We start from the raw sequence: 19,251 nt of genomic DNA, 5'->3' as shown, positions 1-19,251 counted from the left end.
CGAACAATGCTGTCCACCTTAAAACTGTCTCCAAACTGTCAGCGTTCCTATACGAATTACATTGATGCTTCCCGTTCAACCAATGCTGCCAGTTTAAGTGAATTCGACTGTAGAAGGTTGTACTGTATTCTTCAGAGAGAGAGAGAGAGAGTGGTATTAAGATCTCAATCTGGTACGCCCACCTTGTTAACTTGTGAACTTGTAACATGATTGTGTTGTATTTTCGAATGTGGGATAAGGGGCTGCCCTTTAGATGAAAAAATACGGTAGTGAATAATACTCTTGAGATGTATATCTCTGATTCACTCTTAGCTAAGCTGAGTAATTCTCGCTATGTTTATTCGCCTCCATTCATTCATACATGCACATATCATGGAATAATTGGGATACAAATATGTTGCTGAACCTGAACGATTTCTATCTAGAGTTTGGAAGAGCTTTGACAGAGTTTGAAATCGTGGTCTGATTGTTTGAATTGTTGAACCTGATGAGTTTGAAAAGTTTGAAGTTTGGTCATGACGTTTGAAAGACTGATGAAGGAAAATTGAAAAGAAAAAGAGATCTCACACAAAAGTGAAGTTACTCAGAGAAACATCATCGGTGAAACAAGTTTCTACTGCTGAGTAAGTACTCTAACTGGTAGAATATGGATAATTATCGTTATAATTGTTTTTGTGTTCTGATTTTTAGGAGTTTTTCTTTTCCAATTCTTCACTAATTTCACTATCTCTTCCAATCGCATTCAACAATGGTCACCTTATCGTCATAATTTTGTAATATTTACGAATTCTATTCATAGTTTTATTCTATATTAGTTTTCTACAGCTTTTTAATAATTGTTTTCCTTAGTACATAAAATATCCGAATGCAACAATTGTTCTCTGCCAAACATCTGCGTTGTAAATGAGGAATTCAACCATAAATCTTTTTCCCATCCACCTTCCTCTTCGTCAAAACCTCGTTTCACCCTATCTTTTTCCCTTTTCTACCTACACTCATTCCACTCTCAAGTTGTCCTCTTATTGTATAAACTCTGACATTCTATTTGGCTGCTCACAACACAATTTTACGATAGCCAGACTCATTACTAACCGAACTGTGTTCAGTTGGACGATCAACAGAGTTCGTCTCCGTTATTTCTGCTGTGAGTGCGAGGTTCAATTCAAATTTTACGAGAGTTTGTCGCTTTAATGATTCCGCCACAGTGAATTCCACATTATACTGTCAGCATTAGTTGAATGGATAGCGTTGAAGTTATTTATGAGAAATTATGAATTTCACTCAAGTCACGCGCCTTCTGGTTCGGACTGCTGTGTTCTGCTTGCCTACAGCTTTTTAATGAAGCTATAAATTGCACTTCAAAATAGATTCACGAGGAAGGGTTCCACAGTTGTGTGGCTCACTTCAAACTTACAGCATCTGTTGAATGGAAGACACAATTTTCTTATAATATAAATATATCATATATACCACACTATCCAACTCATATAGTAGGATAAGGTATACATAATATTATCATTAGCAGTAAGAGATTCTATACTAGTGAGAGTTTCACTGTATTTTATTTCTATTTAAATAAAAAACTTTATTGTTATTTTTTCATTGTTATTTAGTAGGTTAGGTTCGATGAAATTTGCTCATTAGTCTCATGACTAGATAGCATTAGTATTATTATTATTATTAGCGTATGGCTTTGAATGGTGGGGAGACCCAAGGGTAGTTCCACCTCGCCGTATATAGTCCAAAGTTCCCTAATGGGAAACCGGACACTAAGGTTATAGTGAGCACAATAATTTAAATTTACACTTTTCACTTCGAAATAAAGTTCATTCATTCATTCAATAGCAATAGTAATAGATAGCTTAAAAATATATAGTAAGATTCACTTTAATCTGTCAGCATTGCTTGAATAAGAAAGCATTGATGTCACTTGTGTGGAATACTGACAATGAGTGGATAAAATACATTAAATTGTTTCTTTTGTGAGGAGAGGCTGATTATGGTCGTGAGCTGAGTCACGCGGGCTTGGATTTGAGATTGGATGGGTAACCGTGACAGGATTAGTGATTGATTTACAACTTGTCTGTGAAGATCATTTCCAAAATTCGTGTTGAATCCGTAATTGTTTCTAAAGCTTTGAAGTCTAAGATTGTATAATCTTCTAAAATACACGCAAATTAATTGATTTCTTCGGGATACTAGTAATCGTGATAGAAATCTTGATAACGAAGCTATCATTTATTGGATAGAGAGAACAATATGATAATTGGATTAGAAAAAAACAGGCTATTGCCAAAAACTTCTTCAATTTTCTAATTTTGTCTCAAATCCAAATGTTATGTAGGCTATGACCATTTCAATTTCTTCACCAAATCATCAATCTGAACTACAAATCAGAATAAAACAAACAATTTCAAATTTAGATAGACTGATAATGAAACTTTCTTTAAAACATGAAACAAATCATTGGATTCATATAGGTCTACATTGATTGTGAATAGTAGAATTTAGCTTAACTCTCTTGAAAAAATTGAAACAGCATTATTCAACTTTCAACACCTACAGTTTGAAATAGCAGTTGAGATTGTTTTCTCTTAATCTAATGTTTGTGAGCAAATCTACTGCTTCTACCGTTCTAACTCTGTATTATTTTTCGTTGTTCATTCATTCATTCAATAGCAATAGCCCACATAATTTAAAAGCATAATATACTATAAGTCAATTATAGTAAGAATATAATGTTCAATAATGATGCAGCGATTGCACTGCAACTTCTCTCTATCTTTGCATGAATTGAAATCCGGAAACACTGAAGAATAAACTGGAAGACGCCGTGAGATAATAAGATTGGGCAACTTGGTTGATAGTGAGCTGTTGAGAAACTGCTTCAAAGTTCACAACTTCCAAGTACAAGCACTTGAGGAGTAGGAAGCAACAAGTAAAAAATCTCAGTTCTGATAAGAGTAATTGCAAGATGAAAAATAGGAATTCTTTCTTCATTCACATCTAACTATGATAAGGAGTAGATTGTTGTACTCACTCTTCGCCCACAAACAATGCTATTCTGGGAATATTTTATAGAGAAGAATATTATTAGTTTTGTAACCGGCTTATGAGTTGCAAAATCCAAACTGTGTTGTTAACTCGTGATACAAATACAAATGTAACTCAACTAACTTGTTTATCAATTAAATTACTCTATAGTTGAATAGAATTAAAACGTTGTCAAAAATCCACTTTAATTAAATAAAAATTAATATTTTACAGGAACATGCTTTCGTATGTGCTCACACATCATCATCATCATCAACATTCACGCTACAAACTTAATTAAAGATACTCTATAGTTACATGGGACTGTGATCTTGTAATATGAATACCAGCAAACTTGTTTATCAATTTATCAAATTACTCCTAAATCAACTCCTACAATGAATTTCTTCCATTGTACTTTTTTATCGAAAAATCAATGAATTTTTCAATGATTTGAATATCATTGTGCTTTTTAAATCACTACTTGATTTTCATGTTCATGGAAATGTTGATATGCTTTTATGAGTTGAGAAGAATCAAAATCTGTCAGCTTTTACTCATTTTATCCCAAAAATGATGGAAGCTCATTTATATCAAAAGTGATAATCATTATTAATTAGAAGTTCCCCAAATATATTACTTTTAATATTTGAAAGTTCAATGGACCCCTAAGGAGCAGACGTATTCCATCTTCTCCCATTCATATAAAGAGAATTATTCATTCATCAATGATAAAGTACATATTCAAAGAAAGAATGATAGAGGATGAAAAACAGGTTAATCCCTCATACTATTTTAGTATTTCATTCCCGAATTTTAATCGAAATTTACCTTCAAGAAGGTTATTGAATTATATGTGTGATCTAGAATATTATATCCAGTCAAGATTGAATTTCTTATCAATAGATCCACCCACTACTCATTTATGTAGGCCACAAGTTCATGCAAAGGTAAAAAACGTCGATTTTTTATCAAGCTTTGAATTGAGACTATTATCTAGGTTATGAACCCATTGGCGACCACACACAAAGACCAAGTACTGTACGTGTCTGGTACAATACTGCCAACATCCAACATCGTGATGCTTTATAATTCCTTTGTGTTTCACCCAAACAAATATAGAACTGCACAGAACTAAGATCTATTCCTATAGAAGGATATGAGACCTTATCGCAATAGCTTCTCATGCCGTACTATCGCTTACATCTGAATACTAATTTAGGCTTAATACAGCACTTAAGTGTCGGTAACTTGTATGGGTCATGTTTTTGTAGCCGAGTTGCACTTTCCATAGCTGGGCAGAAGCCATAAATGCAGTCTGCAATGTGCAATGCAAATGTGCAGTATGCATTCCAGAGCATTGTGCATTTATTGTCGTCTCTGCGTGTATTATGGCTGCCGCCGGGTCATATTGTCACGAAGGTTTCGGTTTTTTTAGGAGGAGAAGAAGAAGTAGGAGGTGGAGGAGGAGGAGGAGGAGGAGGAGGAGGAGGAAGAGGAAGAGGAGTAGGATATGGAGAAGGAGGAGAAGGAAGAGGAGGAGAAGAATGAGGAGGGAAAGGAGGAGGAGGAGGAGTGGAAGAATGAGGAGGAGGAGGAGGAAGAAGAGTAAGTGGAAGAAAAGGACGAGGAGAAAATGAGAAGCAGGAGGAAGAAGAAATAAGAAGACGGAAAAGAAGAAGAGAAAAGTAGTAGTATGAAGGAAAAATGAGAAAAATAGAAGGAACAAGAAAAAGGTCGTACTAATAGAAAGAGTGAAAATATATGAATAAGAATGGAAGAAATAATGAGGTTTAGGAAAATGAAAAAAATCAAAATGAGGAAAATTATATTTAGAAGAAGATAGAGAAGAGAAATAACGGAAGAAAATGGGGTGGGAAGGAGTGCGTGGACCTGAAAAATTAGTGAGATAATAGAAGAAAAATTTTAATCGAAGAGAGATTCCGTGGAAATGGATCAGGATAGAGAAAACCCAAAAATAAGAGCAACAGAAAGAGGAAAAGAATTGGGAGTAGGAAAGGAGAAGGAAAAGAAAACATAGGTGGGAAAATGAAGGAAGAAAAGAGTTGGAAAAGACAGAAATAAGTGAAGAATGAAAATATATCAAGGAATAAAGAACAAATAATGTGGAAGTAGGAAGAATGAGAGAAGGTCGTCGCGATAGAAAAGCCAAGAGAAGAAATTTCAGAAAGATGAAGAAGAAAATGAGAGACTAAACAGAGTGAGAGAAACTCATAGGATTAAAAAGGGAGAGAGAATACCTTTCGATACGATCTCCGAAAGATCGCTTTAAATAGTTGAGAAGTACTTAACCTCTTAGCATGCGAGGTCATTGTTCTAAATTCAATTCCTTTGAAATTACATTACTAGATGCGATCAATGAATGGCATCTATTCAGAGCAGTGCAGTACAGGGCTTATCTAACTTGAAACACGAAGCTTTCGCTGAAAAAACTTTATCAATTAAACTGAAGTTGTCATGGAAATTCCTTGAATGAATTCCATGCAAATAGTACCAGAGTCGTTCATTTTTTCAGGTGGAAATGCTTTCCATGTAATCCAAATTTCCTCATTAATATCATTAACTAAGTTCATGAGTAGTTGATTATATTAGTTGATAATTCGTAAGAAATTAATAATTAATGATGAAAAGTGATTCGAAAATTACGTTTTTATCATGACATGCATTTAATTCAATTTTTGTTTATGACTCCGATAGGTAAATCCTTGATTTTCATATCGGTATTTCAGTACTAATTCCCTATTTTTAGACTTCCTAGATTACTACTCTTGTAATAGTCTTGGGCCAAATAATGAACGATCTTAAGATCTAAGATCTAAGATCGTGCTCACTAACCAAGTACTTACTTAAATCGTATATATTGGTTGTTGTAAATGGTTGGTATTTAATAGAGCTTAGTTTTTCATATTAGAAATAGTTCATAATTAAGGCCGTAAAAAATAATAAAAAATAATGTAGAAATTAAATAAATTTGAGAAACTAACATATGAGAATTACTGTTGAGAATAACTGAATGAAAGAGGAGTAATAATCAAGACGAAAGAGAACCCAGAATAAGAGTAAAGAAAAATTTATGTTGTTTCCCCAAGACGAAACACTTTTTAATAACAGTTGCAGTCAAGTAGAGAAAAAGGAATACAAAAAAATGTAGTGATGTAGGGATGATGATAGTCCAGGATTGTCACAAATGTTTTAGTATCACCACAGATAAATAATATAACAATTTTTTTTTCTAGACAATAGAATCTTGTTTTTTCATGTTGTATGACTGAATCCAGTAGACAATGCTATAAAATTAACATCAGTTTGTGAGAGAAAATATTATGAGGATTAAAATTGTTGAAATCTAGCAATGCAGAACTTATATTTTGCATGATAATCATACCAAAGGTTACATCTAGATAGACGTTGTCTTTGCAACATATAATTAGTTTGGGCAGTGTGAACATAATTCAATTAAAGCCCTAATAACTAAGATAAGACTAACATTAGTCATTCAAAACTTGGCAATTTCAAGAGTCACGGTCAATTTAGCATTTGCATTCAGCTCTTAGATAACAGCTTATTATAGAAGTGACATCATCACCAATTACTGAGTGGATTCTCGCCACATATATATGAAAGGCTGCAGGAATGTGATGTATATATCTATCTATATACAGAGTGTACCACATTATAGTAAGCTGTGGTGTGTATTCGCAGTAACAGAGTATGAATACAATTTTGCAAAATTGAGCTCAATAGTTGCTAATTTGTGAGAAGGGAAAATTGACAGGAAATGAGATATTTTTGAAATGTTCACATCCACATTCTTTTCTGCAGTTTATTTCATGTAGTGTTTTAGTTGCTGTTCAAGCTTCTCTGTGAAAGATATCTTTATCGAGTAAGAAAAGCTCTAGATTCTAGAGGAATCAGAGTTCAAAATTACTAGAGATCCAAAACTCTTGAGTACAGGTTTTTCAAGCATCTACTCATTTTAATCAAGTGATTTAATTTGAATTTTGAAATGCATGGTTTTAGTGCACTACTAGAGAAAAGCTATTCTCATGTTGATGTGAGGTATTTTTATGTGCTATTACAAAATTTGTGAATTCTAATTACAAAAGCAGTATTGAAAGTTACATGGTCGAAATAAAAAGGTTATAATTTAAATGATATTGAGATAATATATCAAATGCTCATCGTACATGTTAGTATATAAAATAACCTGTAAAGCAGAAAAAAATGCCCACACTCTCGAACAAGTTATAAATTTAATATACAGCTCGCCTTGAATTTTTCAGTGTGTGGGCAGCTTATATATTCTTTAAAGCTCCTGATTTTACTGAATTGGCGCCAGAATTAGAAAGTGGTTGTAGGGAAAAAAACAATCAGATAACCAAGAATAAGAAATTCTAGTTATTATAGGAATTAAAATTGATGATTTATATATTAATTGATATAGAATTCTGAGATATTGATGAATTCTGATGTAAATTATTGAAACAGAAGTTAAAGACACAATGAATTTAGGCCTATGCTACTTCCAAGCTCTGTAGTGCTTATTCAAGTCTTTGATTGTTTCTCCTTATAAGGCAAGGACACTATACTTATACAGGACATCCACATACTCACACATACACACAGGTGGCCATACATTGTTGGACGCACTCACACAAACAACCATGTGATCTATAATATTTCAGTGCTCCTTCCACTATGGAACTTCAAGTCAAAGTTATTTTTAGCCTTGCTAACTTGGTGGCCAAGAGAGACTTCGCTAGAGACTTCATGGATATTTTAGCAATTTTAGACTGTCTGGGAGATTGTTGTGATACAACTTTCAAGTGTCAAAAGACTATGAAAGAGGAGATTGTATTACCGCACTCCATAATATTTATCGTTTGTCAAGTAATTTCAGTCACACAGATTTGAAAAATACCTCATGACTTATATTGTTATGAACATTAGTTAAGCTCTAGATGTCATACTGAGTTCATTTATTCCATGGTGTGATATTTCTAGCCAGTATCAGAACCTCTCTACTACTGTTACCTCAACCACAAACTTATTAAGGCATAAGAGAACCAGTTTGAGAATCTTGAACAGGACAGATCAGGTTACAAAGGTTAGGTGAGGTGATACTCTTAACCTAACTCAACCTAACCATACTTAGAAATCCAATATTTTCAATAAATTTGTGCTACCTGTTTATTATTCTACCTCTTATATTAATTTCTCCTATTCCGATTTTCATTATTTTTCAAAGTCTTTAATCTCATAATTTAGTGGAAATTTTGCACGATTCGTGAAACAGTATCTCCCATCTAGCCTTCCAATCCCATAATATTCTTTGCCTTCTCCAAGTCCATTTTTCTAATAATACTTCCCTCTCTCAATTGACTCTACTGGGAAGCTCTAGTGATTGAAATCCTAGAATGATCGTTGATGAAGAAAAAACCGTGCGGATGTGGAAAAGAATAGAGCTAACTGCTTGGATAATGACAGACAAGAGTAGAGCAAACCAATGTTGATCAGGTGCTGATAACGTGAATCTCTATACAGTCACTAATCTATAAAAGATTCATGGTATACCAGAAATTCGGGACATTTTACTTAATTGACAATGACCAAAAAGAACAAAGATCTACAATGAAATCCTAATTTTTCACCTAATAAGTACGGTAACCAATCAAGAGTGGCCACCCTCACCGATCTCAATGACGCACCCACGCACCATTTCATGAATATTTAGCTCCTACCACCCAATAAATGGGAACCCTGCAATGTAATATAATTGGACTCATAACCTATCTTTTGGAATTTCTACGATTTATACAGTTTGGAAGTAGAACAGTTTCGGGCAAGGTCTGTTGGTATCGCCCAGTCATATCTATAATTTGTGATTGTACTGATGAATGAATGAAAAATGAACAAAACTCCAGTCGTCATTTTGAGCACTGCTAACCTTCTTTGGAACCCTCTAAGATGTTTTTGAGCCCCACCTCTCCTCCAAAGGAAAAATGCAATAACGCTGCGTCAAAACTAGCTTCTGCCATTTATCAAGAATGAGTGCCGGTTGCACAAAAGCAGGTTAAATTTTAATCATGATTAATTCCACGAGAACCAATCAGAGAAGTCGTCTTATTAAAAAAGCCCTTCTCTGATTGGTTCTTGTGGAATTAATGACTGTTAAAATTTAACCGGCTTTTGTGCAACCGGCACTCAGTGGCTAAAGAGCTCTTTATCGTCTTTCGGGGACCTATACAGCATTCTATTAGAGCTTCTCATAAAATGATAGTAGAATTTATCTGTTCTAATGTCCTCTTTTCAGGTAGAAAAGTTTTAGAACCTTGAAAACAACTAGATTCAACTGGCAATATAGGGGAAAAGAACTTCCTCTACGATCCTTACTTAGTATTATTCTGGAGAAATTATATTATTATTCATTACTTATAATTTATAAGTTCAAATTCCATTGTGAACAAGTTAAAAAAATGTCGAGAAAAAGACTCACCAGAAGCTTGTTGTCGACGGTTTTGACAATGATTTCCTCGGGCTGGTACTGGCTGACGTCGAATCGTAGCTTGAGGCACTTGTTGTCACCGTCCTCCTGGATCAAGGGCGAGTTGATCGACTCGAGCCACGTGTTCTGGCCTCCTCCACCGCTCTTCACGCCGTCATTTGTCGACACTGTGTTCGAGGATGTGCTGCAAACAAATCATTAACGAAAAATCAGTGATTTTTATAAGTAAAAAACTGATCATCATAAACATAGCATCAAAAGCACAATAGTCTGCGACTGAATAACACAGCAATCGAGGAAGCAATGCCTACACTTAAATTAGGCTATTTATTCTTTGTTAATTTTGTACAAAACATCTCACATTGAAATGGTTGGCAGAGGAAAAATAAGATGAAACTTGAGTCGATTCTCTCCCAAATGTGAGTTCACATTGAAAAGTTCAAAATGGGTTATGCTCGTCACCAAATCCTTTCGAGTTCAATGCAATTTGCTATGTCTAAATAAATAATGTAACACTTCTGTTCAGTTTTTTAACCATCATATAATGAAACTTGTTACATAATTAGAACAATTAATTTGAAATTTGCTCTCAAAGTATTCAAAAGTAGGTGATAGTTTTATTCACAGCAAGTCAATATCAGACTTCTTCACTTGATATCTCGTTTTCACGTATTTCATTGTAGTATCAGTTTTGTTTTCTAAGTGATATACCCAATATGTCCTCTGATTAGCTAATTCTTCGCCAATCGGAGGATATTCTGGGGTTGATATATTATTCCAGCTTAGTATACAATGCTTAATATACAAGGTTTTAGATATTCTTGTTTAATATACCCAGTATGTCCTCCGATCTCCGATTGGCTAAGTCTCACCAACAGCCAATCAATCTTAGCCAATCAATCGGAGGACATTCTGGGTGACGATAAATATCCAACAATCGGTAAGTGTGAAAACGGTCCTTGAGATGAAGATAGTAAAGAATAAAACATACGAAAGGAAAATAACGAGTGGAAATTACAACTCAGGAAGCTCGAGGAAGAGCCTACTCTAAGTCATAATTTTTACTCAGATGGAGAACAATGTATTTATTTTGCAAGACAAGAGAGGAAGAAGTTAATCTTCGGGAATTTGATTGAACACGTGAATTCACAATTAATAATTTTCTATACTGATGAAGCATCAAAGGAGAACCGCTATTCTTAATAGAGCACTACTGCAACTACTTCACGTACAAAATTTATTTTATATATTATATTCTATTGAATAGTCTATCTCTATCGCTTATCGTAATAGAGTGCCATACCTTCTCATTGATATAAAATTTGATTGTGTAATTAATTGTGTTTTGATGTGATTGGGTTTTGCACAAATTTGTAAGACTGATTCTGTACATTATAAGAAAATGAGGGATATAATAATTAAATCATTAGAATAACTTGTTAAAAATGTTTAGAGACAAAAACTCTGCTGGGAAAACGAATAAAGTGTCATACAAACATCCCCATAGGAAATGTTTTGAATGTTTCACAGGGAGACGTAGCTACACAGGAACACGCAACTGGAAAAACAATTTTTAATTCCCTGAAAGAGAAATTTCATTGCTTCCAGGAAAAGAGCTCAAGATAAAATCTGAAACTTTAAAGGACTTACGTCATGGCTGGAGACTTTGATAGAGGTGCACTTTCGAGTATTACTAAGCGTTGAACTACAAAATAGATATATAACACGCTAGTATAGGAGTTTACACCCCCTAATAAATTATATGAAGTGGTGGGAGTAAGGGGTGGGTCATAAAAACCACCCCTTCTACCCTCCAAGTTGCGAAATGGTCAATTCATGACGTCATCCAAAACACACTCCTCTCTGTAACTCTTTCCCTCTCATTTCCTCTCTGCTCTCTTTCTGTCATCTCTCTTCTCTTTCTTTCGTCTTCTCTCTCTTCAATCCCCTTTTTTCACCCCTATTACTCATCACCCCATTTACGATCCAATGCACTTTCAAGTATTGCGCAATGTAAGATTGTGTTTAAATGTGGTATCCGGTTACAAAAAGCTTTTGCGGTGTGTTAGTTTTGTATATTATTTTTCCAGGTTAGATTGACAGATAATGTTTGATTGCGATATGGTACCAAGTTCCACGAATATTGGATGTAGCCTGAACTATTGTTTATAATACAGAAAAGTCGTATAACTTATAGTAGATCGTATCGTTATAAATTTTACATTCTTGAAGACATATTGGCAATGAATTGAATTATTGAACATTATGATTAAGTGGTGAATAATTTATAAATTATGGTAATCATTATTGTGATAATTCAGTAGTTCTAAGGGTTAGTTGTAATGTGAATATAGTTTAGAAAGTGGAGTATTCTTTAGAAGATAATATAAGTATACGTAAGTTATTAATTGAAAAAACTTGTATTTAGACTTGTTCAATAAGCTTGTGTTCAAGACTCAAATGCTTGATAAAAACAATATTATGATGATAATGAAAGAAGCTGTATAGGTAGAATTGAGGGAGAGGTTTTTTGTCAAGTTCTGTGAAAAATAGTATTTTTCCAATTAGTTCAATTAAATTTTCATCAATTCAATTAACTACATAATGATAAATTGATGCTCAACTACCTCTGAGTTAGTATTTAATACACATTGATAGATGATTTTTTTGAAAATTCCTCTAAAATCTATTTAATCAATTTGAATGAAAGATTACTAAGAAGCCAGAAAGAATCTTTCAACGATTTGCCCACATTTCAATAACAACCTCAAACAACAGAATTCAAATATTATGACGGAATTTTTGAGAGAAAAACCAGGACAACCAATGTTGTTTTCTCACACCGCTATTAATCTTGTTCTGAAACAACTTAATTGGATTTCGAAATCAATTGATTCCTTGCCAACAATATCAAATTAGAACGAGACAAATATTTTTAACTTGGATATTTCACAACTTAAGAAACCGCCTACCCCACAACATATATTTTGGGGCATGTTGAAAGAAAATGATTCATTCAACATCGGCTTCTTAGAAATTTTGCTACAATGTACTTTTTGAGAACAATAAAACTTCTATTCTATTCTTCAAGTATGAGCAACAAAGAGAATTCATTGATTATGAAACTTTGGTTCGATTATACTCGGATATTTCCATGTCAAGAATGTGCAATCATGCTTCAACATGCATTGTGTATATGGTATGCTTCATTATGCATTGTTTACTGGTTTATTCCATAATCAGTAACTTTCCAAGCTTTCAAGGATAACATTCCAGTAGCCTGTGTATTTGGATTATTGAATGAGTAAGATAACCATAGTCCAAAATATGACTCATTGTATGATCATTATGTTGGCCTTATCTTAAAATCAGTTTGCAAATATTGTTCAAATAAGTTCATTCTCTGATATCCATACTCGAGATGCTACTCAGAAAATAGATAAGTAAGATTTCAATATTTACTATTCTCAATAAGTATCGTTGTGCTTGATGTTAGTCATCGTTTGGAACAAATACAAGAAGAAATACTATTGAAAAAGCATAAGGATTTTAAAATTATGGGAGTTTGGATACATGTGTTTGCATGGAAATTTCTATGGAGAGATCTGCTATGATTAATGATTGATTAATTATTGAATTGGAAAGGAAATTAGGCTATTGCAGCTATGAAAATGGCAAACACTATATCGTATGTTGTTTAGCACATAACATACTGTATAACATGTACGGACTTGAATGACAAGAATGTGACTCTGAATATATACACTTGATTCTATTAAATATAATAAGCGGTGCAGATCATATCAATACTAGCAATGTCAAGCATAACTACATATTGTGATCAATGGGAGTAATTCGTGATGGATTATTCATGTATTTAAATGAACATATATTATTTGAGTTGGGAAAGCTCTAAATTGAATCCACTTCCCATTCAATTTCGAATAGTATTATAGCAAAAAATCTTGTGCATTAACAAAATGAAAGAATACTGCATTGAATGTGAACATAAATTTCAATCTCCAACACAGAATAAGATATGCAAAAGATGTGCAAACAATAAACATGAAATGTTGTGTGTGCATCTGAAGAATAGAGAGAAACATTCATCAGAAAATACGAAACATACATCTCAGGCTACACAAAACTTTCAAAACATACCTAAATGTCCTTTCGGTAGACCTGTAAACATAAGTGGTGTTAGTAAGTCATTAGTTTACAATGAAAAAACACAATATTAGTAGAATTATTTAAATACAAAAACATCTCAGATGGATTAATTGTCGTATTTTATACACTGTTAAAGCTGTTACTCAAAAGCATTTGTCATTATGTGATGAAGGATTTACAAACGTTTTACACCAAACATCAAATCTCAAACTATACAATAGACTATAATAAATTCATCACTGTAACATGGGAAGATTTCATCATGAAAGTCTTCATCGCTTGGAGTTTAATGATCAAACGGTTTCATTATTTCGAAAACCTCAATCCAAGTGCGGAATATTATCCAAATTTACGAAATGAATGAAATCGATCATCGATTATCGTTAATCGAAGAGTCGTCGATAGTTCAAAGATCTAATCCGATTAATAGAATAGAGTGAGATTCTCTTTCAAGTATCAGTATTCTTTATAAATAACATCAATGCTTCTTATTTAAACAATTCAGACAGTTTGAAGTGAATCACTAGTCAACAATTATCGATAAATAATCGGAAAGTCGATAGTTGAGATGAGATCGACTATCGAGAGATGTGATAATTGGATTAATAACGTGTGAAAGGTCGTGTTAAGAGGAGTAGCCTACCCTATTCATTGCAGGGTTAATTGGGTAATTAGAGACCCGCATGGTCATCACTACAGTGATATCTCCACTCTACTTGACAGCTTCTATTTTATCGTAACAAATCTCAAAACAATAACACATCAAACCTATAGTATTACACATTGGTTTAGACCTACAGTAAATGATCAATTACAATAATATAATAAGTTTTAACTAATTATAACAACTCAGTATTAGTTTTTCTACTATTTCCTTTGAATGAAAGGATGAAACTTACTGTACTGTTCTATTTCTTCCTCAGCTTCATTAACTTTCTCAATTTGCTATGATTTATTGTATTCTATGTGAAATTACACTGAGAGATCAGTTATGAATGAAACTGTAGATTTTATTCATTGGCCACATCTCTGAAATGTAGTTTACCCAAATTCATTAACTAATATTCCTTGAAAATGGGGACTCAATTCTTGATTGAAATATATAGCTGCCATGGAAAGTTAACTAGATAACTCACTGTTCTGAATGGATTATTATTCTCATTCAACAACTCATCACTTATGATCACCACTCACATAATTATTTAAGAGCTAATTTTTTACTTCAAAGTTCACTTATATCAAATTTAGTTCCAGTGTGGAGAAAATCGATCAACTAAAACCAACTTATTCATCTTTCACCAATTTACATACATCATTGTATGTATTGAATATGCTATTATTTATTCAATTTTCATATTACATTGTTGAATTTCATGAACTATCATTGTACCTATTCTTCATTTTTTCAAGACACAAGTTGTTTAGGCTATTATGCCATCACAAGTGTCCTATTACTAGTGCAGAACACCATGTATTATTTATATTACTCTATCAATTTATGGAACTAATATATTTTGAAAATCATAACAACCGAGATACACCAGGTGATAGCTTCATGATAAGGCATTATTGTTGATTTTAACTTTGTTGTCTGTTACTATGCCTGTTGTCTTCTCACAATCATATTATTGTATACTATAATGATTTGTGATTGTCAAAGAATGAAATAAATTTTATCCATTTTGAGGATCAATTTGAATCAGAATACACCGGGTCTAGCTTGATGATAAGGCTTGGTTATTGAGATAATGATAAGCAGCAACAGCTATGATAAGGCTCTCTCACCTGGACGATGTCTTGAAGAAGTTGGACTCGCGGTTCATGAGCTCGGACCGGAACTTGGTCATTTCGTCTTCCATTTTTCGCATTTCAGCGTCGAAGCGCTCCCTGATGTTGCTGAACTCCGAGTCGATGACGCTGAAATCGCCGAGCCTCACTGGGATGTTGCGTCTCACGCCGCTCTCAGCCATAAGTGACAAGTGGTGATCGCAACACAACGCTTTTATAAACCACCAAAACAAAAAGACAATCGATCGCTGTTGCCACGGATGGTCAATGTGTTTCACTCACCACGCAAACTCTACTGAGTACTGAGCTCAATCAAATCGTGTATGCACGTTTATTCGCGAACAAGTCTGCCCACTCAACTAGCAACAACTAACCTCTGCTCTGGCAGCTTCGCCGGTCGGCTTATTTAAATAGAAGAATAAAACACGGCTGTCTGCTGTGAGAGAGGGGAAAGCGACGCCTACACTGCGCATGCGTCATGATTACCCACTCATGCGTGACGTCACAACGCTCTGCATCAAGCTGTGGCTAGAGAGGCTTGTGGTAACTGATACTAGTTGTTACTAGTAGAACGGTTACTACAATTTCAGATACACCACAGAGAAAGAAATTCCTTCTACTTTGTGGAGACACTCAATTTACAGAGTGGTCCAAAATTAACTGCGAAGCTAAGGCCATGGGAAGTGTCTTTGGGTCACTCTGTCCAAGACAGTAAATGGACAAAATGCGAACAAAAGTCTACCCAAAGCCTTTCCGAAAGTTACTATATCCATAATGAAACTTGGGGTACATAGCCTCATAGGTAGCCTACATTACAGCTTGTGTTATGTTCTGATGATGCAACTTCGGAAGCATATAAGATCACATAACACATAAATAAAATGTATTATTTCATAAATCTCTTCTCTTTCCCTTCAATAGTAGATACTTGACATTTGATAGATATATAGCAACATATACATAACAATGATTCTATAAATAAAAATATTATTCTGAGTACCTTTATAAATTATTTTGTCACTACAAGTTTTGGCTACTAATGCCAAAATAATTTTTAAGGGTACTCAGAATAATATTTTCATTTATATTAAAAGTAGCCCCAAATAAAAAAGATAGCAATGATTCTATATTTTTCAATAATTCTATCGCATATTTTTTTCTTGAAGTAAATCAGCTCTCTACCAATTGCACTTTATTTACTCTTTGTTATTTTTAATTGCCCTTTATTTGCTCTTTATACATAGCAAATGGAAATAAATTAAGACTTTTATAATATTTTTTTCTTATATTATTTTACAATAATTATATTGTGTGTTATAGAATTATAACCCACTTTTTTACATTTTTGACTGATTGGGTTAAAATAATATGATTATAAATAGATCAAACAATGAGCTATTTCCTCTCAACTATTTGCCAATAGAAATAGTGAATCCTATTTTCAACAATGTACTCACTTCTCACTCTCATACTTCTCTCCTCAGTCATGACCAAAGCTAAAAATTGACTGTGTCTGGAAGTGGACATGACTTGGTCCTTGCCATAGTATTGACATATAAGTTATGTCAGAAATAACACTTATTTACGTTTGTTCACTACGGCTCATATGAAAACAATTAAAAATAGGCATTTTGCACATTTTTCAAGATGCCCCGTCATTAAAAGCATCACAGATTCAAATGATGTTTTGTTAGCCTCAAAATATTTGTTAATTAGTACCGTATCCTGAAGCACCGGATGTCCAAGCTCCTCACTCCCCCAGGTAGAGGATTATACATCCTCAGGGTTAGCATCAGAAAACAATCCTTCTTCTTGCTCAGCCTGCAGAATGGAACATCTAATTTCACTCTTCCTCTAGTGCTATAAAAGTGTTTATCAGCTCTTCTTGCCAGCAAGTGATGGTTTTTTCTTCATGCCTAACAAGGAAAGCAAGATGTATTGATTGAACACAGTGAATATTTCCAGCCTGATAAAGATGGGTCGACAGTTGTCAAGGTAACCTGCTGAGTCCAATATCCTGAGTGTTTTTTTTTCTGGAGGAGTAAAACCTCTTTACAGGCAGGTACATGTCCCCACAACTGAATATCATAATTGGTATGGCTGTGGAACATGGCAAAGTATACCTCCATCAGATGCTCCCTAGGGATCAAAGGCCTTAGTCGTCTGAGAAGAAATATCACTCTGGAGAGTTTCAAGCAGACATTGTTGATGTGGCTTGGCTACTCCAGCCACAGTGAAGCCCAAAAGCTTCACTTCTATAAGGCCACTTGGCTGGCTCCGCCCAAGATTGTATGTGGTTTCCTGCGTTTAATTCTCATTTATCTATGTTGAAGTTATACTACCATTGCAGGCAGAATTCGAAAAAATGTTCCAGTTCCAATAGTGAACTTAAAAAAGTGTGTAAGGCGCTCAAATTTAACCAGTAACCGGTATCAGTAACCGACTGTAAATAACAGTTCCTGGAGCAAATTTGCAAGCCTGTCTTCCCATGCTGTTCACTCAATCACTTGCTCACAGCAGAGTTTTTCAGCTATAAAATTGGCAAGTTTACAACAGACACCTTTACTCCCCGCCGCCGACAGAAACGACAAAACGGGCTAAAATTAACGCCTAATACAAAATAGTTCTAGCAGCTTCGAGCCGAGTCCCACACGTGAAGCATTTCATGCATTCATTCAGAAACTCACCCACTGATCTGAGAAATTCGTGACGTGGAAATGATTTTCAACGAAAGAAAACAAGTTACGGCCCGATTTAGAGTTTTTGCTCACCTACATAGTGTGCTAATAATGGCTAATGCACTTCCCACTTGATTGTGATCTCTACTTGGCAATTTTACCATACTGATGATTGTCACTACCGTAAGTTACTTCGAAAATATGAAATGAGTCACAATTTCCTACCACGTATATTATTTTTGTTTTCATTCCTCTTGTAACTGAATATGTATTTTTATCAGTATTCTAATATTAAGCAATACCGTACGCAATACGTTTTAATTTTCCAATCTTTTTCCTTCTTTTCCAATGATATTTTGTGCATTGTGGATATCACAACATGATAAGTGAGCAACTAATCATTCACTATCAGAACTATTAATATTATCAAAACTATTCTAAATAAGCCTAGACATCTCCCAGCCAGTGCCACTTTTTAAGAGTTCAATGTTGTCAGTATTAGACAATTATATATGTTGAGTGTAGTAAAATAATATATTATTAGCATAAACTGAATTACCTCGGCGTACGATAAAACTGCCAACAGCCTATATAACCTACGACCTATACATCAAATAAATATTAAATTTACAATACCTACTAACAACGAAACAATCAGAAGACAACTCATATAAATATAAGCAGTAAAATAGTAAGTTAATACAATCCCCGAACAGAATATTAACTGTGCTAAAACAACTGAAAAAGTAAAAAAGGATATCAACACCTGGATTAAATGCAATTTTTTCTTCTATCTATGAGATACTTTCACTAAGATTACTCTTCTGACTTGTGTGATTGCTTATTCTGCAATCCTTTGTAGATCCTCTAGTCTTTCAATTATTTTTTCACCACCTGGTCCTATCATATTTTTTCCATCACATCTTTTCCTTCCTATATCCCATCCTTTCATACCTACATCGTCTATTCACTTTTCCTGATTAGTTACCTTACCTTCTCAAGAATTGAAGTTTTTCCTAGTACATGGATAACAATAGTTGAAAATCAACCTTCTTC

At 34.0% G+C, this 19,251-nt stretch overlaps 1 protein-coding gene across 2 annotated transcripts in view; it reads right to left on the bottom strand.

Moving 5' to 3' along the window:
• LOC111058548 (alpha-crystallin B chain-like) overlaps window positions 1–15,981 on the bottom strand; it is a 28,650-nt gene extending 12,669 nt beyond the window's left edge. Inside the window, exons 1-3 of one of the 2 annotated variants that reach the window (XM_039438918.1) lie at window positions 15,515–15,981; window positions 13,721–13,741; window positions 9,551–9,743 (exon numbers count right to left, since the gene is read on the bottom strand). In XM_039438918.1, the coding sequence (XP_039294852.1) occupies window positions 9,551–9,743; window positions 13,721–13,741; window positions 15,515–15,699 (399 nt within the window). In that variant the 5' untranslated portion in view covers window positions 15,700–15,981. The remainder of the gene's footprint in view (window positions 1–9,550; window positions 9,744–13,720; window positions 13,742–15,514) is intronic. The other variant, XM_039438919.1, reaches the window with a different exon arrangement.
• Between the last annotated feature and the right edge of the window lie 3,270 nt (window positions 15,982–19,251).

The sequence above is a fragment of the Nilaparvata lugens genome, chromosome 12, assembly GCF_014356525.2.
Source record: "Nilaparvata lugens isolate BPH chromosome 12, ASM1435652v1, whole genome shotgun sequence".
Classification (NCBI taxonomy): domain Eukaryota; kingdom Metazoa; phylum Arthropoda; class Insecta; order Hemiptera; family Delphacidae; genus Nilaparvata; species Nilaparvata lugens.
This window is presented reverse-complemented; position numbering and strand designations above follow the sequence as displayed.